The 19,210-nt window shown below is 38.7% G+C and overlaps 1 protein-coding gene across 1 annotated transcript in view; it reads right to left on the bottom strand.

Moving 5' to 3' along the window:
* LOC118832135 (solute carrier family 28 member 3-like) overlaps positions 1-19,210 on the bottom strand; it is a 139,029-nt gene that overhangs the window by 23,876 nt on the left and 95,943 nt on the right. The window contains exons 5-9 of the mRNA XM_036739565.1: positions 13,688-13,779; positions 11,149-11,338; positions 10,294-10,438; positions 7,314-7,427; positions 7,115-7,192 (exon numbers count right to left, since the gene is read on the bottom strand). Coding sequence (XP_036595460.1) covers positions 7,115-7,192; positions 7,314-7,427; positions 10,294-10,438; positions 11,149-11,338; positions 13,688-13,779 — 619 coding nt within the window. The remainder of the gene's footprint in view (positions 1-7,114; positions 7,193-7,313; positions 7,428-10,293; positions 10,439-11,148; positions 11,339-13,687; positions 13,780-19,210) is intronic.

Raw genomic sequence — 19,210 nt, 5'->3', positions numbered from 1 at the left:
CAAGTATTTGACTAGGAAAATGAGCAAACAGCATAAAAAAACTTGGACTACAGAATCTTACTTTGGGGACAAAGAAGATCAAAACATACAACCAGAAGATGACAACAAAGCCAAAGATCGTACGTCAAAAGCCTCCAAGAAAAATACGAATTGGTCACAGACCATGGAAGAACTCAAAAAGGATTTGGAAAATCAAGTAAGTGAAGTAGAGGAAAAATTGGGAAGAGAAATGAGAGTGATGCAAGAAGATCATGAAAAATGAGTCAAGAGCTTGCTAAAGGAAATCTGAAGAAATACTGAAGAAAATGACACCTTAAAAAATAGACTAACCCAAACGGCAAAAGAGGTCCAAGCCAATGAGGAGAAGAATGCCTTAAAAAGCAGAACTGGCCAAATGGAAAAGGAGGTCCAAAAGCTCACTGAAGAAAATAATTGCTTAAAAATTAGAATGGAGCAAATGAAACCTAATGAGTCTCTGTGAAATCAAGAAGTTATAAAACAGAACCAAAAGAATGAAAAAATAGAAGACAATGTGAAACATCTCATTGGAAAAACAACTGGCCTGGAAAATAGATCCAGGAGAGAGAATTAAAAAATTGTTTGACTACCTGATTTCATTGGTGTAGGGATTATGCAGTAGTGCAGATTATAGAGCTGTAAAATCATAGATTAAGTTGGAAATGATGGATAATGGGTCCATCTGACCTCATTTTCCAGATGAAGAAACTGAGGCCCAGAGAAGGTAAATGACTTGCAGGGTGGCACAGATATGGTAAGTGCCAGAGCAGGGGTTTCAATGTGAGTTTCAATGTGAGCCTCCTGACTGCAAAGTCGACACTCTTTCTACTGACCCACTTTCCATCTCCTCTTCCAAACATTTTTTTCAGCTTACCAATGTCCTCCTTTGAATACCACAAACATGACCTGATTAGGACAGAATACAGGATGACTATTACCTACCTCCCTGTTCCACACCAAATCTACTCCCCCCTCATCAACTCCCCGCCCCCCCGCCCAATTCCCCTTACAGGGATCAAAGAAATAGAGCTGGAGGGAACATCAGAGACCAATATCTAGTCCAATCCCTTTTTGTTTTGTTTTGTTTTTTTTACAGATGAGTAACCTGAAGCCCAGAGAGGCTAAATGACTGCCCAAGGTCACATAGCTAGCAAGCCAACAGAAGCGAGATTTTAACCCAGATTCTTTTTTTCCCCAGAGCCAATGCTCTCTCTGCCATACTGAAAATGCTTCAGGGAATTTAATATAACCAGATCAGTCAAATTGTTCCTCTTAAGCTGGACCAAGCCCTTGAATCTGCTTTGCTTTGTTATATACAGAATCCTTTGCTATAATGGAATTTCACCAGCACACCATTCACATTATTTTTGAAGCTAGCTGAACCCCACACGAATAAGAATGAACTTTGACAAGGGGATGCCTGATGTGTATTTCTGTCCAAGTGTATTTCTTTAGGCCCTCATTCCTAGTTTGTGTAACTCCTATGGAGCTATTAACACATGCTATTCTCCCAGCTGAATGAATGGTCAGGGTAAGTAACAGGCACAGATGACCAAATCTAGGAGAGAAGGTACGGCAGCACATACCATTTAGAAAGGTGTATTAATAATATATATTACTAAAAGGCATTTGTTCCATTATTCAGAATTCGTACTCTCTCATACCTTTTATAACCCTGATGTTAATGGGCAAGATGAATATTCCTGAAACCATGGACAGATCCATTGACAGATCCATCTTTAAACTTTAACTGGGATACAACTCGGACATGAGCAGTAACCTAAAGAAAATCCTAATCCTTCCCCCCTCACAACAATATGTGTGTAGACCACCAGTGTAGGAAGCATCCTCTACAAACTGAAAATAGGTAATTAATCACCCTGATTATTCTATTCTCAATTTAATTCCTGACACTGGCACTTTCAGGTCTTTGGCCAGGAAAGTACAACATTTAGGGAGAGGGCCTTATGACAAGTCACCTAACTTCTCTAATCTGGTTCTTTTCTTTCTTTTCCTTCCTTCCTTCTCTTTCTTCTCCCTCTTTCCTTCTTTCCTTCCTTCCTTCCTCCTTCCTTCCTTCCTTCCTTCCTTCCTTCCTTCCTTCCTTCCTTCCTTCCTTCCTTCCTTCCTTCCTTTCTTTCTTTCTTCCTTCCTTCCTTCCTTCCTTGCTTCCTTGCTTCCTTCCTTCCTTCCTTCCTTCCTTCCTTCCTTACTTCTTTTCCTTCTTTCTTTTCTTTCTTTTTTATATTTGAATAATATTTTTATTTTTCCCAATATGATCTCAGTTTCCTCATATTTAAAATGGAAATAATAATACTCTACCTTGATAGTCAGCATGGTAAAGCAGAGAGCCAAATGCTTCTAGGTGATGAATAACAAACTACCACTTTAAAATTTGGGTCCTAATTAGTGCAAATAATCAGTCTTCTGAAGTGGTGGCATTATTTAAATTTGCATTGAATATTTTAGAAGCATTTAAGATATTTTACATAATTATGACTTCTAAACAGGATGGAGTTGGATATAAGCAACACCTTCAGGGGGTGTGTGATTCCCGGTGATTAGTCTTGGTCGATGGTGTTGGATCTAGAAGGCTTCCTAGATAGCCTCTAGTCCAAGGCCCTCACTGAATCACCAATTCTCACTCCTATAACACTGTAAATTGTAAAGCACCCTTTCCTCCTAATAACCTAGTATAAACATGACCTCTCACACTTCACAGATGACGAGACTGAAAATCACACAGGTCACAAAGCTCATACGACAACACCAGATGAGCAGCTAATTGTTTGGTGTGAAGCATGCCTTTTTCACTTTATTCTCCTTGCTGTTTTTTTCTTTTGCAACATGGATAAAATGGAAATACATATTGCATGATGTCACATGTACAACTGATATGACGCATTGTTATTTTAGTGACTTTCAGTCATTTTCAACTTGGCAAAGTTGTGTTTTGGCAAAGATACTGGAGTGGTTTGCCATTTCTTTCTCCAACTCATTTTACAGATGAGGAAACTGAGGCAAATAGGATTAAGTGACCTGCCCAAGATCATATAGCTAGTAAGTGACTGAGGCTGGATTCGAATTCAGGTCTTCCTGACTCCAGGCCTGGCATTCTATCCATTGTGCTGCCTAGATGCCCATCTAGCAGTGGAGCCCCATAAGGTAAAGGAGTATAAAAATAGCACCTGTCCTTCATGAAGAAACTTCAGTGCTTAATTTATTTGCAGACCAGAGTCTCCTTTTGCTCAGTTTTTAGGTGCCCATTGGTGGGCTCTGACAAAATATGAGAAACAATCTTTCTTGGTGAGGTGATATGAGATCAGGGAAAGAGTAGTGGACTTGGAGTCAAAGGATCTGCCTTCGAATTTGGGTTTTACCATTTACTATCAGTGTCAGCTTGGACTCTCTCTGGGTCTCTGTTTCTTCATCTGTAAAAGAGGGAAGTTATACTTCTGTACTTCTAAGTCCTTTCCAGCTCAAAAATCTACAGTCCTACAAAAATGGCCCCCTACCCCAATATAAAGAGTGCATGGGGCACTTAATACTCCTTGGCATCTATAAATCTATGAAAATTACTTAACTGGCTTGTCAACAGGAAAGTCAGACCAGTCATCTCAGCTGAGTATTAGCTATTCTTTACTGTCAAAAGCAGTGAGAGTTTGACATCTACAAGAGATTTTAATTGAGTTTCAGGTTGATTAAACTTTCAATTAGCATCTATGGGTTTATTCTGCTTTTTGCTAGTTTGTTGAGTTGATAAGAGTGTGGCTCTCATTGACCTGCAGGCCTTTTGAGGATGCCAGTGATGAAGCAATTTCATTTGACAAGTTCAGTTACTTAGAATTCATGTCTCATTTTGGATTCTTCAAATACCCAATCATATGGGCCTCTGAATTAGGGAAAAAATATGGTTCATCTAATTACTGTAAACCATTTTAACCCAGCAGGATCAATACTTCTGGTTTTCCCACATACAGCCTGACTATAAATATAGGATAAGGCAAATTTTTTAAGAGTTGGTCTTAATTAATGTCAGAATGCCAGAGTTTGGGTACCTCTACCAGGTTAGGAGGTTACAATGATAGCTAGCATTTATATAGTCCTTTATAAATATCACATATTATCCTCATAACAATCCTGGCAGGAAGGGTGTAGGCAGAAGGACTGGGAGAAGAAGAGTCCACATGATCCTAGATTTAGAGCTGGTAGGAATTAGGGGTCATTTGGTCCTAATGCCTCATTTTTCTTTTTTTTTTAAATTTATTTATTTATTTTTAGTTTACCACACACGGTTCTACATAATTTTGAGTTCCAGATTTTCTCCCCTCCCTCCCCGCTCCCTTCCCAAGACGGCACATAATCTCATATAACTACCATGTATAACTTCGCATTGAATTAATTTATACACTAGTCAAGTTGTGGAGAAGAATTATGACCAATGGAATGAATCATGAGAAAGAAGAAACAGAACCAAAAAAAACCAAAAAAAAAAAAAACAAAAAAACCCCCAAAAACAAAAGAGAAGCAAAAAAGCGAGCATGTACTGCACCTCAATCTGTATTCAAACTTCATAATTCTTTCTCTGGATGAAGATAGCATTCTCCATCGTGAGTCCCCTGGAGTTGTCCTTGCACCTTAGGTTGCTGAGAAGAGCGAAGTATGTCAGGGTTGGTCCTCACGGAATCCATATATCTGTGGCTGTGCACAACGTTATCCTGGCTCTGCTCTGCTCACTCAGCAATGCCTCATTTTTCAAATGAAGAAACTGAAACCCAGTGAGTGAAATAGCTTGTCCAAAAGTCACAAGGCAGTTCGATGAGTAGAATTTGAACATGTCCTCTAAATCTAAATGCTTCTTTTTCTTATCATACTCTTTGTGCTCATAAGGTTTGGGTGGCATCTTGAACACTGGTTTTATAGTCAGAGCTCTTTTGGTCTGAATGACTGTGAGAAATGATTTGCTTAGATCTCTAGTCCAATTGGTGTTAATCAGTTTGACATAATTCCTTAAGGATAGTGATTATGAGTTCTATATATTAGGCCCCAAAGCTGTGAACTGCAGATTGTAAATTCACTTGCTTAACCATAGAAAGTTACCTAGAGGCTCTCTACCCTTGTTTTACCATGTTACGGGGACCCATCCCAGGATGGCAGAGGTGAGTCAATTATGTGGTAAGTCTGCCAACTTATTTTTTTTTTAATCTATGGACCACTCTCTCTTGTCCAACATGAGCAGGTGGCAATCTTATGACCACTTAGTTAGTGGAGATGCCTCATGCTTCACCCTACCTGAGAACCCCCTGCTAACATACCATTTTTGGCCCTCAAAGCAAGGCCTAGCAACCAATGTGACTGTGTATTTTGTGTAGCCCCTCCAGAGGGTTCAGGTATCAAATTTTATAAAAATAAGGCCATGGAGGAAGGGGGCATCTTAGATTGTGAGGAAGATCTGAGGTCCACTTTACTGGAGGGACCTTTTAATACCATGCCATTGACTCAGAGCTCTGCCTCAGTTTCTTTTATTGTAGATTGGACAATTTTAAACCCCACATGACTGACTGTCATTTGAGGTTTACAGTAACCTATCTTTTAGATATGTATGGTAGAACAAGGGACTTTTATGAAGAGAAAGGAAAACAGACTGAATCAGGCTAACAAAGGTATTTTCCCTTTATGATGGGGTAGGGTAGACTACTGTCCATTTAATTCTGTGATGAAGGGGAACCTGCTATGTCCTATGTGCTCAACAGAAAAAAACAATTTCTCCTATTTTTGGGACTTCCTCCAGGAGAAGCCTCACAGCAAGAAGAAAATATCGGGTGAAAGAGAGAGACGTACTTGTCCAAGTGTCTCCTTAGGTTTTAAGAAAAGGCTTGAGAAGAAAAATATTTGAGAAATAGTTCTTTGAAAAATGATCCAGCTTGGTAGTGGCAGCGTGCAACTGCACAAGTCACTAAACCTTTCAGTGCCCCTGGCACTTTCTAATGAATATAGAGAAGATGCCAACTTGCATTGGGAGATAAAGGTCCTTCCCAGGTGTGCTTTAAAGTGATGAAGTCACAATAATCATATAGACATGTTTCAAGTCATTCATAATAAGATAAGCACAAAGTAAAACAATTCTGAGGCATTAGTACACACCCGCCCCTACACTCCACCATTGCCAAAGCTGAAAAAAAGTGGAAAAGATAGGCATGCTCATTCAAGGCTGGTGGAGCTGTTTATTGGTATGATCATTATGGAAAATAACTTGGAAATATGTAGGAAAGGTTACTAAACTCTTCATGCCCTTTCGTTTCACTCTTTGGTTTAGATCTGCAAGGAGGTCAGTAAAAGAAAGAAAGGCCTCATCTGTGCCAAAATAATCATAGATGGGAAAAAACAAAAAACACGGGAACAAATAATGTCTCCTAAGGATTAAGAAGGAATAAACAAATGGTTGTTCTTTTTTTTTAATGGAGATAATTGTATATTTTTATGCCTAAGTAAGGGTGAGTATGACATATACAGAGGAATAACTTGAATGATGTGAAGAAGAGCCAGAATACACAAAATGACATTACAACAGAAGAATAGTAGGTACAATACACCCAATAGCATAAAGAAAGACAACATAATCCAGTCAAACACAGGGGTTAATATTGGTTCCCGAGGACTAAGGTTAGACCACGTGCCCTTTTGGTTAAGAAATGGCAAAGTGTAAGACTGGGAATTTATAGAGACTATCTCAATCATTAAATTATGATATTGCTTAAAAATTATGATATTGCTGTTCAGGTAGGAGTATTAGTATTTTCCAAATTAAAAAAAAAGATAGAGCCATCCTCTCATCAATGTCTCTTTGCAGATAAAATATAAAACAAATCCAATTAGATAAAAAGAATTTACTTGACTGGTCACCCAAAATAGGTTTTAAATCTCTACCTAATACTCTATCATTGAAAAATCATGAAAAGTCATGAACTACTTAAGGCAATTGCTTTGTTGCTGAAGAAAGACTTAGTTGGGTTTACTGCCTTTCTATCAATGAAAACAAATAAAAATAAATTTATAGCTTGGGATTGAGTTACATGGAAAAGTTGGTGGTTCCTACCTTAAAAGCGAAGAAATGTTCTATGTAATTGTCACCAAAGACAAATATGGCTCCTGTGTCCGAACTCTCCAAGAAAATCTAGAGTAAAGATATCAATATGTTTAAATATCAAAATCACTGAAAATGATGCTTGTTGAACTAGGGGAGAAAGCCCTTAGGCCTGATAGTTAAACATGACCTGCATTGAATCCAACCTTACCTGTACTTGATTCCCCAACCAATTGAATGCCTCAAATCCAGCTGTAGTTCTTAGAATGAGAAGACCAAGAAGAAATTGTAATCCAATTCCCCAAAAGACAGATCTCCAGAACACCTATGCATAAAAGTACCGGAAATGTTAATCTTATTAGGAGAGAAATGCTGTAGTAAGGGACTCAAGATGACACCTTGCATTCCCAAACCAGTATGAGGCTGACTTTCAGCTGTCATGTTTGATAGAGCCAGCAAGAATAGTTGTCAAGAAAGATACAGAATGGAATGACCCTGGCAGAACCTGACATAGGGTGGTTCATTGTGATTTACCCTTTGTAGACCTTTCCTAAACAAAGCCCTTAGTTTTTGGTTTACCAAATTGCCTCAGATCCCCTAAGTTTCAAGACTGCAGTCCCAAGAAGTGATAAACTTACCAAGACTGTGTCTAACTTTGGCACCAACAGTGTAAGACCAACCAGTGATTCCCACTCTTGGTTTTGTATTACTAAAGGGTGTGACTGGTCTGAAACATCATGTAAAAGCCATGGACAAGCCAATGAAATCAGATCAGAGTAGTTAGAGCAAAAGTGAAAACTTAACCAACAAGCTGGAAGAAAAGACAAAGAGGAGAAAATATTGCACACAATTACAACAGCTCCCAGATGGGAAGACACCATAAAAGGAAAAGATCATGGATGGCACGATTACCAAAAAGACAAACAACTACTTCTTCCTTTATATGGGATCATGATAAGAATAGTCTGTGCATACATTGAAGAAATCCTTGAAAATATGAAAAGGGAACATGTGGTATTTTGCAGCTGATTTTCCACAGCAGGCCACTTTTCATAGTCACAGAACTGAGGAAACATCTAAAGAATATTTTATGGTTGAGTCATTTGTTGATTACTTCCATGATCCCTGCCCCCAAAAGCTTTTGACCTGTGTAATAAAATGCCATCTTAAAGGCTCTCCTACAATATGAGAACACGCAAGATTCAATGAAAATACAACCATAGAGATAAATTTGTTTAACAGTCTTCTGATTATCAACCTCAAGGCAAGCAGAAAATAGAGAAATCCATGTGCCCCAAAAGGTGTTCCCAAATTAAATGTATTACATAATTATAAAGAAAAGCAAGCTGCACATGTTAGAGATGTATGTACAAGTCTCTTTGTTCTACTTTGTATATGGAAATGTTCGTTTTATTTGGTGTTAGTCAAGGTCATATTAAAAAGGAATACATCTTCAAGAAGGCTGAGATTGCCCAGATATTCCAGTTTATGGATGAGATTGTACTGATTGCACTGGGGTTCATAACACCACTGGATCTCCTCACTGGTCACCCAAAAGATCAGCCATCCGGCAAAATTAAAGTAAATGAGGAAAGCAAAGATGATGAAGAATGCCTAATGCCCAGATTATGACATAAAGTTGGAGGGGCAACCAGTAGGTTAGTTCGTTAATGCTCATATCTTGACTACATGTTGCAGATGGACGATGAATTGAATTGGAGGAAGAGATTAGGTTAGATCGCATCTTGGGGACTGAAGTGTTTACAGAGATCCCAAGCTGCTCTCTTCTGCCAAAATTCATCTCTTTAATACGTATATTTTCCTTCTTAGGCCTTATTGCTATGAATCAAGGAATATCATGATCTTAGTAGAATCAGAATTGCAGGTGATCCAAAGGGCAATGAAAAGATGCATGGTGAGTGTTAAGTAGGCTGCCCTGTGTCAACCAAGATGAGTTATATCAAAAGAGGAATAGAAGACATCAAAGACATATATCACTAGGAACGGCTGGTCTTGTAGGATTAAGTGAGCAATGATAGATGGATAGCCCAAATGCCAGCAAGTGAAAAAGTGGTGAAATCATTGATAAAAGGGAGCTGTGGCTTGGCTTTATCCTATCTCCACCATAAGGTCTTCACTCTGGCACCAGTCTGATACCATATAGCCCTCATGCTCTGTGGCAGAGTTTTGCTTCCATTTACCAACATCCATAAAATCCTGTATTTAGAGCTGGAAGAGCATTTTATCCAACCCCCTCATTTTTCAGAGGAGGAAACTGAGGCCTAGAAAGGTTGAGTGACTTGTTGAAGGTCACATAAACAGTAAATACTAGTGTTGATCCTTGAAGTCACCAAATCCGGCACTTTTTTCTCCTCTGTACCAAGCTGTTTGAGAATAATGTAATTGAAATTCAGCCTTGATGATTCATTCCTATCTCACTATACAAAGACTTGATTAGCTTCAAAATATAGAACTAAGGGAATAGTGCTGATTGCAGTTCAGACAATGTTTGTGATGGTCAAAGGTTACATGGAAGAATTTGGGTCACTGCAAAGCTTTTGTTTCCTCTGGATTGAAAACTCCTAGTGTTGGTGATTATGTGACAATATATGTTCTGGGGATTCACTCTCTTCCCTGTTAGAACAACCCTCTCACTCAATATAGATTCTCAATATAGATTGAGAAAGTGGTTTGTTGTCAATAAAGCAGTTTTAAGGATACTACAGATAAGTTTTTAGAGCAATAAAAAGGTAAACAATTCAATATTCAAATGCAGACAGTTATGGATTTAAAAAAAATCAAGATCTATGGTGTTGGAATGTATGTTGGCTTGGAACTTTTGCTCCAAAAGTGATGGGTTCCATTTTGGGAGGGGGTTGACTGACTCGTTAGAGAAAATTATTGAAGCAGCATTTCCAGTTGACTACAGCTACATGATCAGGCATAACTATAGAAACCATGTCCATGATTTCTTTCACTTAGCCATTCTCCTTTGTTAAAAGGGAGGGTTCTATTGGGGGAAAGAGAAGTGAAAGGAGAGTCATTAAGAAATGACAGTGATATAAGAAAGAAAATAAAAAAACATTTTTTAAAGCAACCAATGCATACTATATATATAATGCCATAAAGGCCAAATGTTTAAAATGTGAACAAGAGACGAAAATGAATGCAAAGATTTCCTTATTACTTACCCTAGTTGGGTACTTAGAAAATATTAGCATCAGGAGAACATAGAACACAAGCCCACCAAAGGACACCAGAGACTGGGTTCCCTGTTTGGCTGTATCAAAAATTAGCCAGCAAATGATTCCTACAACCAGCAAGATCCACATCAGCCTAAGAGAAAGGAAAGATGGTTGTTGAGATGCCTTGATGTGTTTTCAAATGACAGCCAAATTTTTGAAGGACTTTTCATTTTGCCCCAGGGAATGACAAGTTGATGACTTATCTAAACACTTGATTAATGCTAACAGTATTAACACACTCAGGCAGGAAGAATTTGTGATAGACAAGGACTATCTCTATGGGTGTGTTTACATGAGCAAATCACTCAGAGTTGAGAAGTCTAATAACCAGCTCCCTCCATATCTCCTTTTTTATTCTGAGGAATTAGGAAAAGAGATGCCCAGTTGCTGACTTTCCTAAGTGTGTCATCTATATGGAATGGGTAACACCAACATTGTTTTAAAGGATCAAGGAGCTGGAAAAGACCTCAAGAGGTGAGCTATCCAGCCTTTCTCCTCTAAGTAGGTTTGTGTAGAAGACAGGACAGACAGCTTGCCAACCCATAGTTAAAACTCTCCAAATGGTCTGATTTCCACAGTTTCCCTTGGGATACTCTTGTAGCATCTAATCATCTTTTGGGTTTGGATTTGTGATTCCCTCTGGAGGGAACTCCTAGCATAAATCCCCACCTCCCATCCACCAACAATAGGGACTTGGGAAAACCTGAGCACTAATCCTGATTCCTGACTCAGGTACTATGTGTGTGACTTCACACTAAAATCCCACCCGTGTGGGATTTTAGAAAGATATCTCATACTCACCACTTCAACCAGAACCAATGCTTGCTTAGGAATCTGCCACCAGGAGACCAGAACACAGCAATCTGACTTTCATATTTGGCTATCAAGTAGTCCCAAAGAACAAAGAATATGGCGGCAACAGTGAAGACAAAAAGTGGAAGGGCTCTATGGAAGTTCACCACGCAAGCTGCAGTCACTAGAATCAAGAAGCCTGTCAAGGAAAGAAATGAACACACTATTCATCACATATACAGTGAACAGGTAGCAACTACCGTGCCAAGGCTATGATGAGGAGAGACTTAATCAAGGCAGAGCAGAGCCATAGCTAGCATTTTTCACACCTAGAGCAAGCAAGTTTCCCAAAATGGGGCTGGCAAAGCAACGTGAACAGCATCATCAAATCAATGCTTTAAAAAAGACAAATTCTAGCTCTTCTATTTTGAAACCAATACTTAGTGGGGAGAAGAATGATGCCCATTAACTTGACCTTAGTTTTATTTTTACCTTGCCATAAAAGGGGTTTCTTCCTCTGATTAAAAGAAAGCCTCAAGTAGGTGTGAGTGTTCCCGTGAGCACTACACCCACTCTCTCAAGGAGCTTAATAAAATGCCTTCCTCTGCACAAAAAAAAAAAAAAAAGAAAGCCTCAAGGAGACAAACTTAAAAAAAACCCACCACTTCATTTCTCAAGAGCTACACCCCCATGCCACTCTACTTGATCCCACTGGACTCTAGTCTCCCAGGAAGCACTCCCATTCTCCAGAATTTTCACACTCTGACCCATGTTTCCCACCTACAAAGCTCTCCAATATTTCTCTCCATATAAATCAACCAAAAGAAAAAAAAAGGCAAGTTCATTTGTTTTTAACAGGGGGCAGGGATTTAGGGGTGGAGCAAAGGATAGGGAAGTGTAAAAAGTTATCAATCAAATGTGAGTCTCTGACATTGTGGGTGGGAAGGGGAGGAACTCATGTTAGTTCTTAGGTCATCTGGTAGCTTCCAATTTTAGCTATTTTAACCATGTTAACTTGGAGCTTTGGTAACTGTCTGACCTATATCAAATATATATGCATATTTGATAATTAGATTTTGCATGTGTGTATGTGTGTGTGTGTGGGTTTAAACAATCATGAAAATGGGGACTTTAATTTATTTTTACCATGCGAAGTCCTAAAAGGTAGCAAAGTGGGGAGGGTGGTCTTTCTCGTTTCCTTTACACAGCAATTAATACCACAAATTAATCTTTGTCATGATTTTTCTGTTTGATTGTTCATTCCAATGTTAGGCTTAGGAGGTGCAGCTTGGCATAATATCATGAATGGGAGAAACCAGGTTGAAGGGAGGATAGGTGATTTGTCCAGAGTGACTGAGAAAACCAGGGGTGGAATAAAATGGGACCTCCTAGGGGTTGCTTAACATTAGAAAGTCAAATCTTCTACTCTGGAAGCACTTAAAAATAGGAGGGCTTCTCATTTGTGTGATCTGGTTTAGGTATTTGAAAGCAAGGGTATAAAACAGGTGGCCCCTTGGCATTTCCATGTTCCAGATTTATTTGTGTTGTTTTACTTTGTCTATTTGTACCCACAGGGGCTTAGCCTAGTGACTGACACATGTTGTTCAGTCATTTCAGTCTTCACTCTTTGTGACTGGAGTGGTTTTGCCTTTTCCTGGGTTTGAACTCATGAAGATTAGTCTTCTTGGTTCCAAGCCCAGTGCTCTATCCCCTTCCCCACCTAGCCGCCCAGCATGCTAGAATTACTGTCTAGCATTTGCACTGTCCATCCTCCACACTAAAAATGCATTCCTGCCTCACTTTTACCAACTCTTACAGTCCCCTGTTTTCTCCTCCCTTCTTAGGGAGGCTGAGAGGTTAAGTGACTTGCCTAGAGTCACAAAGCTAATTAAGTGTCTCAGACTAGTTTTGAATTTAGCTCTTCCTAACTCCAGGCCCAGTACTCTATCCTAGCTCATTGATATCCTCTCCCAATAGATTCATGTTGTATTTATCTTGTATCTTTTCTGTAGACATTCATTTATATACACACAGCTCCTGAAGGGTAAGGATAGTTTCATTTTTGCCTTTGTGTCCCCAATGTCTAGCACAGTGCCCGGCACACAGTAGGCACTTAACAATAGCTTGTTTAACAGAGGTCATTGCTTTGCCTTAGAGTAATGGGAAGATTTCCCCCTTTGTTTCCACAGTTTTCTTTGCCTTAGAAATAAAGCAACATTACACCACCAAAACTATTGTTACGACTCAGTGCCCAATGTCAGTAAGCATGGTAGTTAGCTTAAGGAAGTTTCAATAACATCCCCCTCAATAGCTTTTATGTTGTGTTGCCTCATAAACTGGGCATTTCAAGGGGAACAACGTGTGTTCACTTTCCCTATGCTTTGCTTGTGTGGCAAAGAGCATCTTGACCACATTTGTGATGCTCTGAAGGATAGGAGGAATTTTTCCTCTAGCACAAGTGGAGAGTTTTCCTCAGCATTCCATTCAGAAGCGCAGCCCTTTGACTGAAACCTGAAAAAGGTGGTTGTCTCCCTTCCGACTGAAGTACCTGCTAATAAAATGCCATAGAAGATGTATTGGGTCACAGCTTTATGCTTCCTAAAGAAGTCGTAGGCCTCATCATACTTCTTCTCTAGGTACCTGTGAAAACACAAAAAGAGAAAAAGTAAATAATTTAGGTCGAAAGAAACAAATGGCTCCCACTCCACTTTTTTTTTTTTTAAAGAGGTGGGAGGTATTGGCCGCAGTGTTCGATGTATCAATCAATTATTTTTTCCTCTTTTTTTGTCTTTTATGGGATGGCTTTCTGGGAGGGAGAAATGGACAGATATAGTGATATAAAAACCAAAATACATCAATAAAAAGTATAGCTATATCTATCTGTCTGTCTGTCTGTCTGTCTATCATCTATCCATCTATCTGTCTATCATCTATCTCTCTGTCTATCATCTATCTGTCCATCTGTCTGTCTATCATCTATCTATCTATCTGTCTGTCTGTCTATCATCTATCTATCTAATGTATTAAAATGAATGATAGCCAAGTAGAAGCAACACTTGAAGTAGATTTAGAATACGGTTACTAATACTCTAGGGGGAATATGGGGAATTTTTGCCAAATAACTATTATCCTATTGAAATCTTCCAAAGTTGTAGTGGTAAAATATGTGGATTGGAGAGAGACTTGGTGAAGGCCAAGGTGGGGTAGGAAAGGGAAGGACTTTCTATTGACTGGGCGTAAGGATGCATCTGAAAAATTTGAAAGTGTAATTGGGGTAATAATTGCTTCCAATCCAAACCCAACAAATGAAGTTTGAGGACAAAACCCTTTTCGCTCAACATCATTCAAGATGATGTAATTGAAATGTGTAATAACCAGAAACACCGTATCATTTCTAATCAATGAAGTTACATTTTCAGCATACCCTGGGAGAAGCCTGTCCCATTCTTACTAAATGAATTCCATTTAGTTTCATTTGTGACTACCACTTAATTCCATTTGTAACAACTTGCCTCAGAGAATCAGGATTCTTATTCTTTCTTGCAATCAAATCAAGACAAGAAACAATCAGTCAATAAACATTAACTGTCTCCTATGGGCCAGCTAGTGCTAAGTGCTGGGGATACAAAGAATGGCAAAAGACAGTCTGCCCTCAAGGAGCTCATAGTCTAATGCAGGAGACAACACGCAAAAACTATATAAAAAACAATATATGCATTATACGAAGGATAAATTAGAAATAGTTAACAGAAGGAAGGCAGCAGAACTAAGGGGGATTAAGAAAGGATTCCTGTAGGTAATGGGATTTTAGCTGGGATTTGAGGAAGTTAGGAGTTGGAGATGAAAAGGAGAGCTTTCCAGATTCACAGACAGGGAAAATGTAAACAAACTGGAAACTGAACATGATATATGGGTGTCTTTCAAAAAACTATACAGAAAAGAAAATTATAGGTTGACAACAGAATCAAGGGTCATGCTGATTTTATGTTCTGATAAACATTTGACAACTTAATGATACAAAAATTGTTATCAGATTCCAAATAAAGTTTCTTTATGAAAAATCAATCTCTTTATTCTTATATGCATATGTATTGTAAACTCTAAAACCTATTTCATTTCATATTGAATAAAAGGAATGGGCAAAACTTCCTGAAAGCCAAGAATAGGCTCTATAATGCTAGGAAGCATTGTTTATACTATAGAATGTAAATTGGAAGCACAAGGTAAAATACAGCTGTGATTGATGTACTGGTTCCCATTCTTTCTCCTACAAAAGGTTTTTAATTGATTCTTTCGTTGTACACTTGACATTTTGATCTTTTGTGCAGGTGGGCATACATAGTGGCCAATTTGGTAGAGTACTCAGAGTTAGCCTTTTAAGTAAGGAAAACTGGGGTCTATCTATCTATCTATCTATCTATCTATCTATCTATCTATCTGTCTATCAATCCTGCCCTAATAGCTGTATGGTCTTGGGTAGAGAGACCTCATAACACAGTGGAAATTTTGGTCACTAGCTCTAGGGTCACAGCACCTAGGTTTAAATGTACATTTCTGATACTTTCTGTGTAACCTCAGGCAAACTACTTAACTTCCCTGGGCCTCAGTTTCCTCACTTGCAAAATGAGGGTGTTGGACTAGATGGCCCTCCTACTTCAAACTATATGATCCTGTGGTTGACTGAAGTTGCCCTAGGCAACTCTTCAAATCTCTATTTACACACCAGTAATTTCTGATGTTTCTCTGTCTCCAGTTCCCACCCTCACCTTCCTCAAGCGAATAGAGCTTGGACCTAGAATTAAGAAAACCTGAGTTCAAATCTGCTCTCATAAGCTTACTAGTTGTGTGACTCTCTGGAAAAGTCACTTAATTTCTGACTGCCTCAGTTTCCTCACCTGTAAAGTAAGGATAATAATAGCACTTAACTACCAGGATTGCTGTGAAGATTGAATGAGGTTAATATTTGTAAAGTACTTTGAAAAGCTAAAATGCAATACAAATGCTAACTAGTTTCAATATTAGGGCCATCTGGGCAACAAGTTAAAAATTGGGGGATGGGGACATTTGTGACATAAGATAAACTGATTTGCAGGCCAATATTTTTTTAAATCCCAAAGAATAAGGGAAAACTTTGAAGTTTGTCTATATTGTTTGTCCCTTGTGCATTTCATACATAGTCTAGTTGGAAATTTCATGTTACCAATGTTTGATTATCTGATTATCTATCAGAAATGATTCCAGGCATTTGGTGGGTGTGTTTTCCCATAAACATTAGTTGAAACTTGAGTACCTCTTTCCCACTCAGGGGTTTTTCTCAGCCTCTGGAGTCTTAGAATGTTTCAAGGAATCTTAAGGTAAAACGAAATTGGAAAGGAAGCTCAGGTTTCTCTGGGTAAATGTCCTTGAAAGTTGATACATGATGAGAACATTTGGGCTTCTGTGCAGTGCTTCTAAACCTTGGTTTTGTAATGCCCTGGGGTGCTCTCCAGTTATCTCAAGGGCTGTCAAGAAATTTGCCCCTTCAAAATCTCCAAAATAAAAATTTGTTTTCCAGTAACTTCAACGGTTATACACTGAAGTACTTTTAAGTATGGTCTCATGTGTGTCATAAAATCAGAGATCTTTCGGGGATTGTAAAACATATGGAGTTTATAGAATACCTAACTCAATCAATCAACAAGTATTTAAGTACCAAGTCTGTGCCTGGCACTGCGATAGGCACTGGGGATACAAGCAAAAAGAATAAAACAATCTTTTTTTGCAAGGAGCTACTTTATGAATGGGGACCGGCAAAGGAGATGATTATAGAACTCTATAGCATATAACATGATAGGCAGCTAGTGGCACAGTGGATAGAATGCTGGGCCTGGAGTCAGGAGGATCTTAGTTCAAATCCATTCTCAGACACTTACTAGCTATGTGACCTTGGGCAAGTCACTTCACCCTGCTTGCCTCAGTTTCCTCATCTGTAAAATGAGTTGGAGAAGGAAATGGCTCCAGGTTTTCTTTAGTCAAGAAAACCCCAAATGCAGTGATGAAGAGTTGAACATGACTGAAAAACTGTTGAACAACATTATTTTTTGAGATGAAGAAATTTAAAGGTTGATGAGATGATAAATGACAGTGTAAGGAAGCTGAATTTTTAAAAATGAAGTGGAAACCTAAAATAAATGAGATTGCAAGACAGTATTTAATTGTATGAACTTTATCTTGGACTGATGAAAGAAATGGAAAATATGATTACTGAGCTTATGTTAGAAATCTATGAAAGATTGGAGAATGGAGAGATGGCACAATTCTGGAGAAGTACAAATATTATCCTGCTTTTCAAAAGAAGAAAAGAGGGTGAGTATGCAAAACATGGACTTGATTTCTATTCCTGGCAAAATTCTAGAACATGTTGTTGAAGGGAAAGCTGATTAGTGTTTAGAAAGGGAAACAGTAGTCACAAAAAGCCAGCATGATTTCATTAAGAGAAATAAGCCACACTAATCTCATTGACCTTTTTTTTCACAAGTAATTAGATTGGCAGGACAGGCAATCATATAGCAGACTGAGCCAGAGCCGTGGAGAATCATGGGTGCCTGATCAAGTCACACACCGACTGTGCGACTCTGGGGAAGACTTGACCTCTCTGTGTACCTCAGGCAACTCTGTAAGACTACAAGGTGCAGAGCAGGTACTGATCTGCCTTGGTAGAAGAAGTTTCCTCCCTGGGGATTTCATATAGCATTGAAATTACAGGTCCAATCAGTTCCCTATTCCCCTAATGACACTCCCTGTCCCAAAACAACAAAACCCTAAACTGAACTGGTAGACTGGAGAAATACTGTGGACCAAGGATATTTATATTTCAGCAGATCATCTGACAAATTCTCAAGCTTTTCTTGTGGACAAGATGTAGAGATATGAGTTAGATGGCTACATGGTCCAATGGATTCAAAAAATGATTGACTAAATCCAAAATAGTCATTAATGAGTCAATATAAACTTGGAAAGAAGCTTCAAGGGCAGTGCCTCAGGGATCATCTGTCTCCTCATGACCTTGTCCTGTTCAACATTTTTAAATCAATAACTTGGATGAAGGCATGCTTGTCGAATCTGTGAATGATAAGAATCTGGGAGGGGTAGCTAACACATTTGGACAGCTCCACAGGCTAGAATTACAGGTTGAATAAAGTAAGTTGAAATGTGTATGGGTTCTAACAGTCAAAACTCCAGAGGAGTGGGGGGAAGGCAAAACAAAAATTCCCATGGAAAAAGATCTAGGGATTTTGGTGGACGGCCAACACTGAAACAGAAGATGTTGATATGCTTTGACTGCATCAGAGGATAGGTCTGGCTTCAGAGGACAGAGTCATTTGTTCTCTAGTTTCTGATCATTATTTTGTGACTTTTAGAGACGTGGAGTTGGTGAAAGAACAAAGAAACTCAAACCATTCCTACCGCAAACCCATCAAGTATGGCGGTCATGCCTAAGGTTCAAAGAACTAAGTCCCATTGATTATTTTATTGTAAGCACTTCAAGTCTTGAATCTCTAATAAGCTTCTTAAAGAAACACACCATACATATGCCACCATCTCCCATGGCTCCCCACCTAGCATAATGCTCTAGGCACAAAGTAGATGTTCGATGAATTCTGTTCCTTTATAGTAAATGTTCGACAACAAATACCTGTAAATTTGAACTCTATATAAAGGTTCTGGGTGTGTTATTAGTTGTGGTTGCGGTAGGCTATTATTACAGAGGATGGTAGTGGGTTAGATTTTTCTCCTTATTTAATTCATGGGGTCATAAGATCATAAATCTAGAGCTGGAAGGAAGTCTAGAGGATATCTGGTCCAACTTGCTCATATTTACAGACTGAGAATTTACAGAGATTTACAGACTCAGAATCAAGATTCAAACTTAGAGTTAGAAACATCTAGTTTTCTAGTGTGAGATATTCATTTGGACCCCTACTCTATTCCAATCAGTATTAATCAGTTTGATATTTTATATGAGTCAGATAGAAATAATTAGATAAGATAGGTTCTTATGGTAGGCCTTCTTAGTGGGCCTCAAACTTTA

Source organism: Trichosurus vulpecula, chromosome 9 (genome assembly GCF_011100635.1).
Source record: "Trichosurus vulpecula isolate mTriVul1 chromosome 9, mTriVul1.pri, whole genome shotgun sequence".
NCBI lineage: Eukaryota > Metazoa > Chordata > Mammalia > Diprotodontia > Phalangeridae > Trichosurus > Trichosurus vulpecula.
Note: the sequence above shows the minus strand (reverse complement) of the source record. Positions and strands in the feature narration are given on the sequence as shown.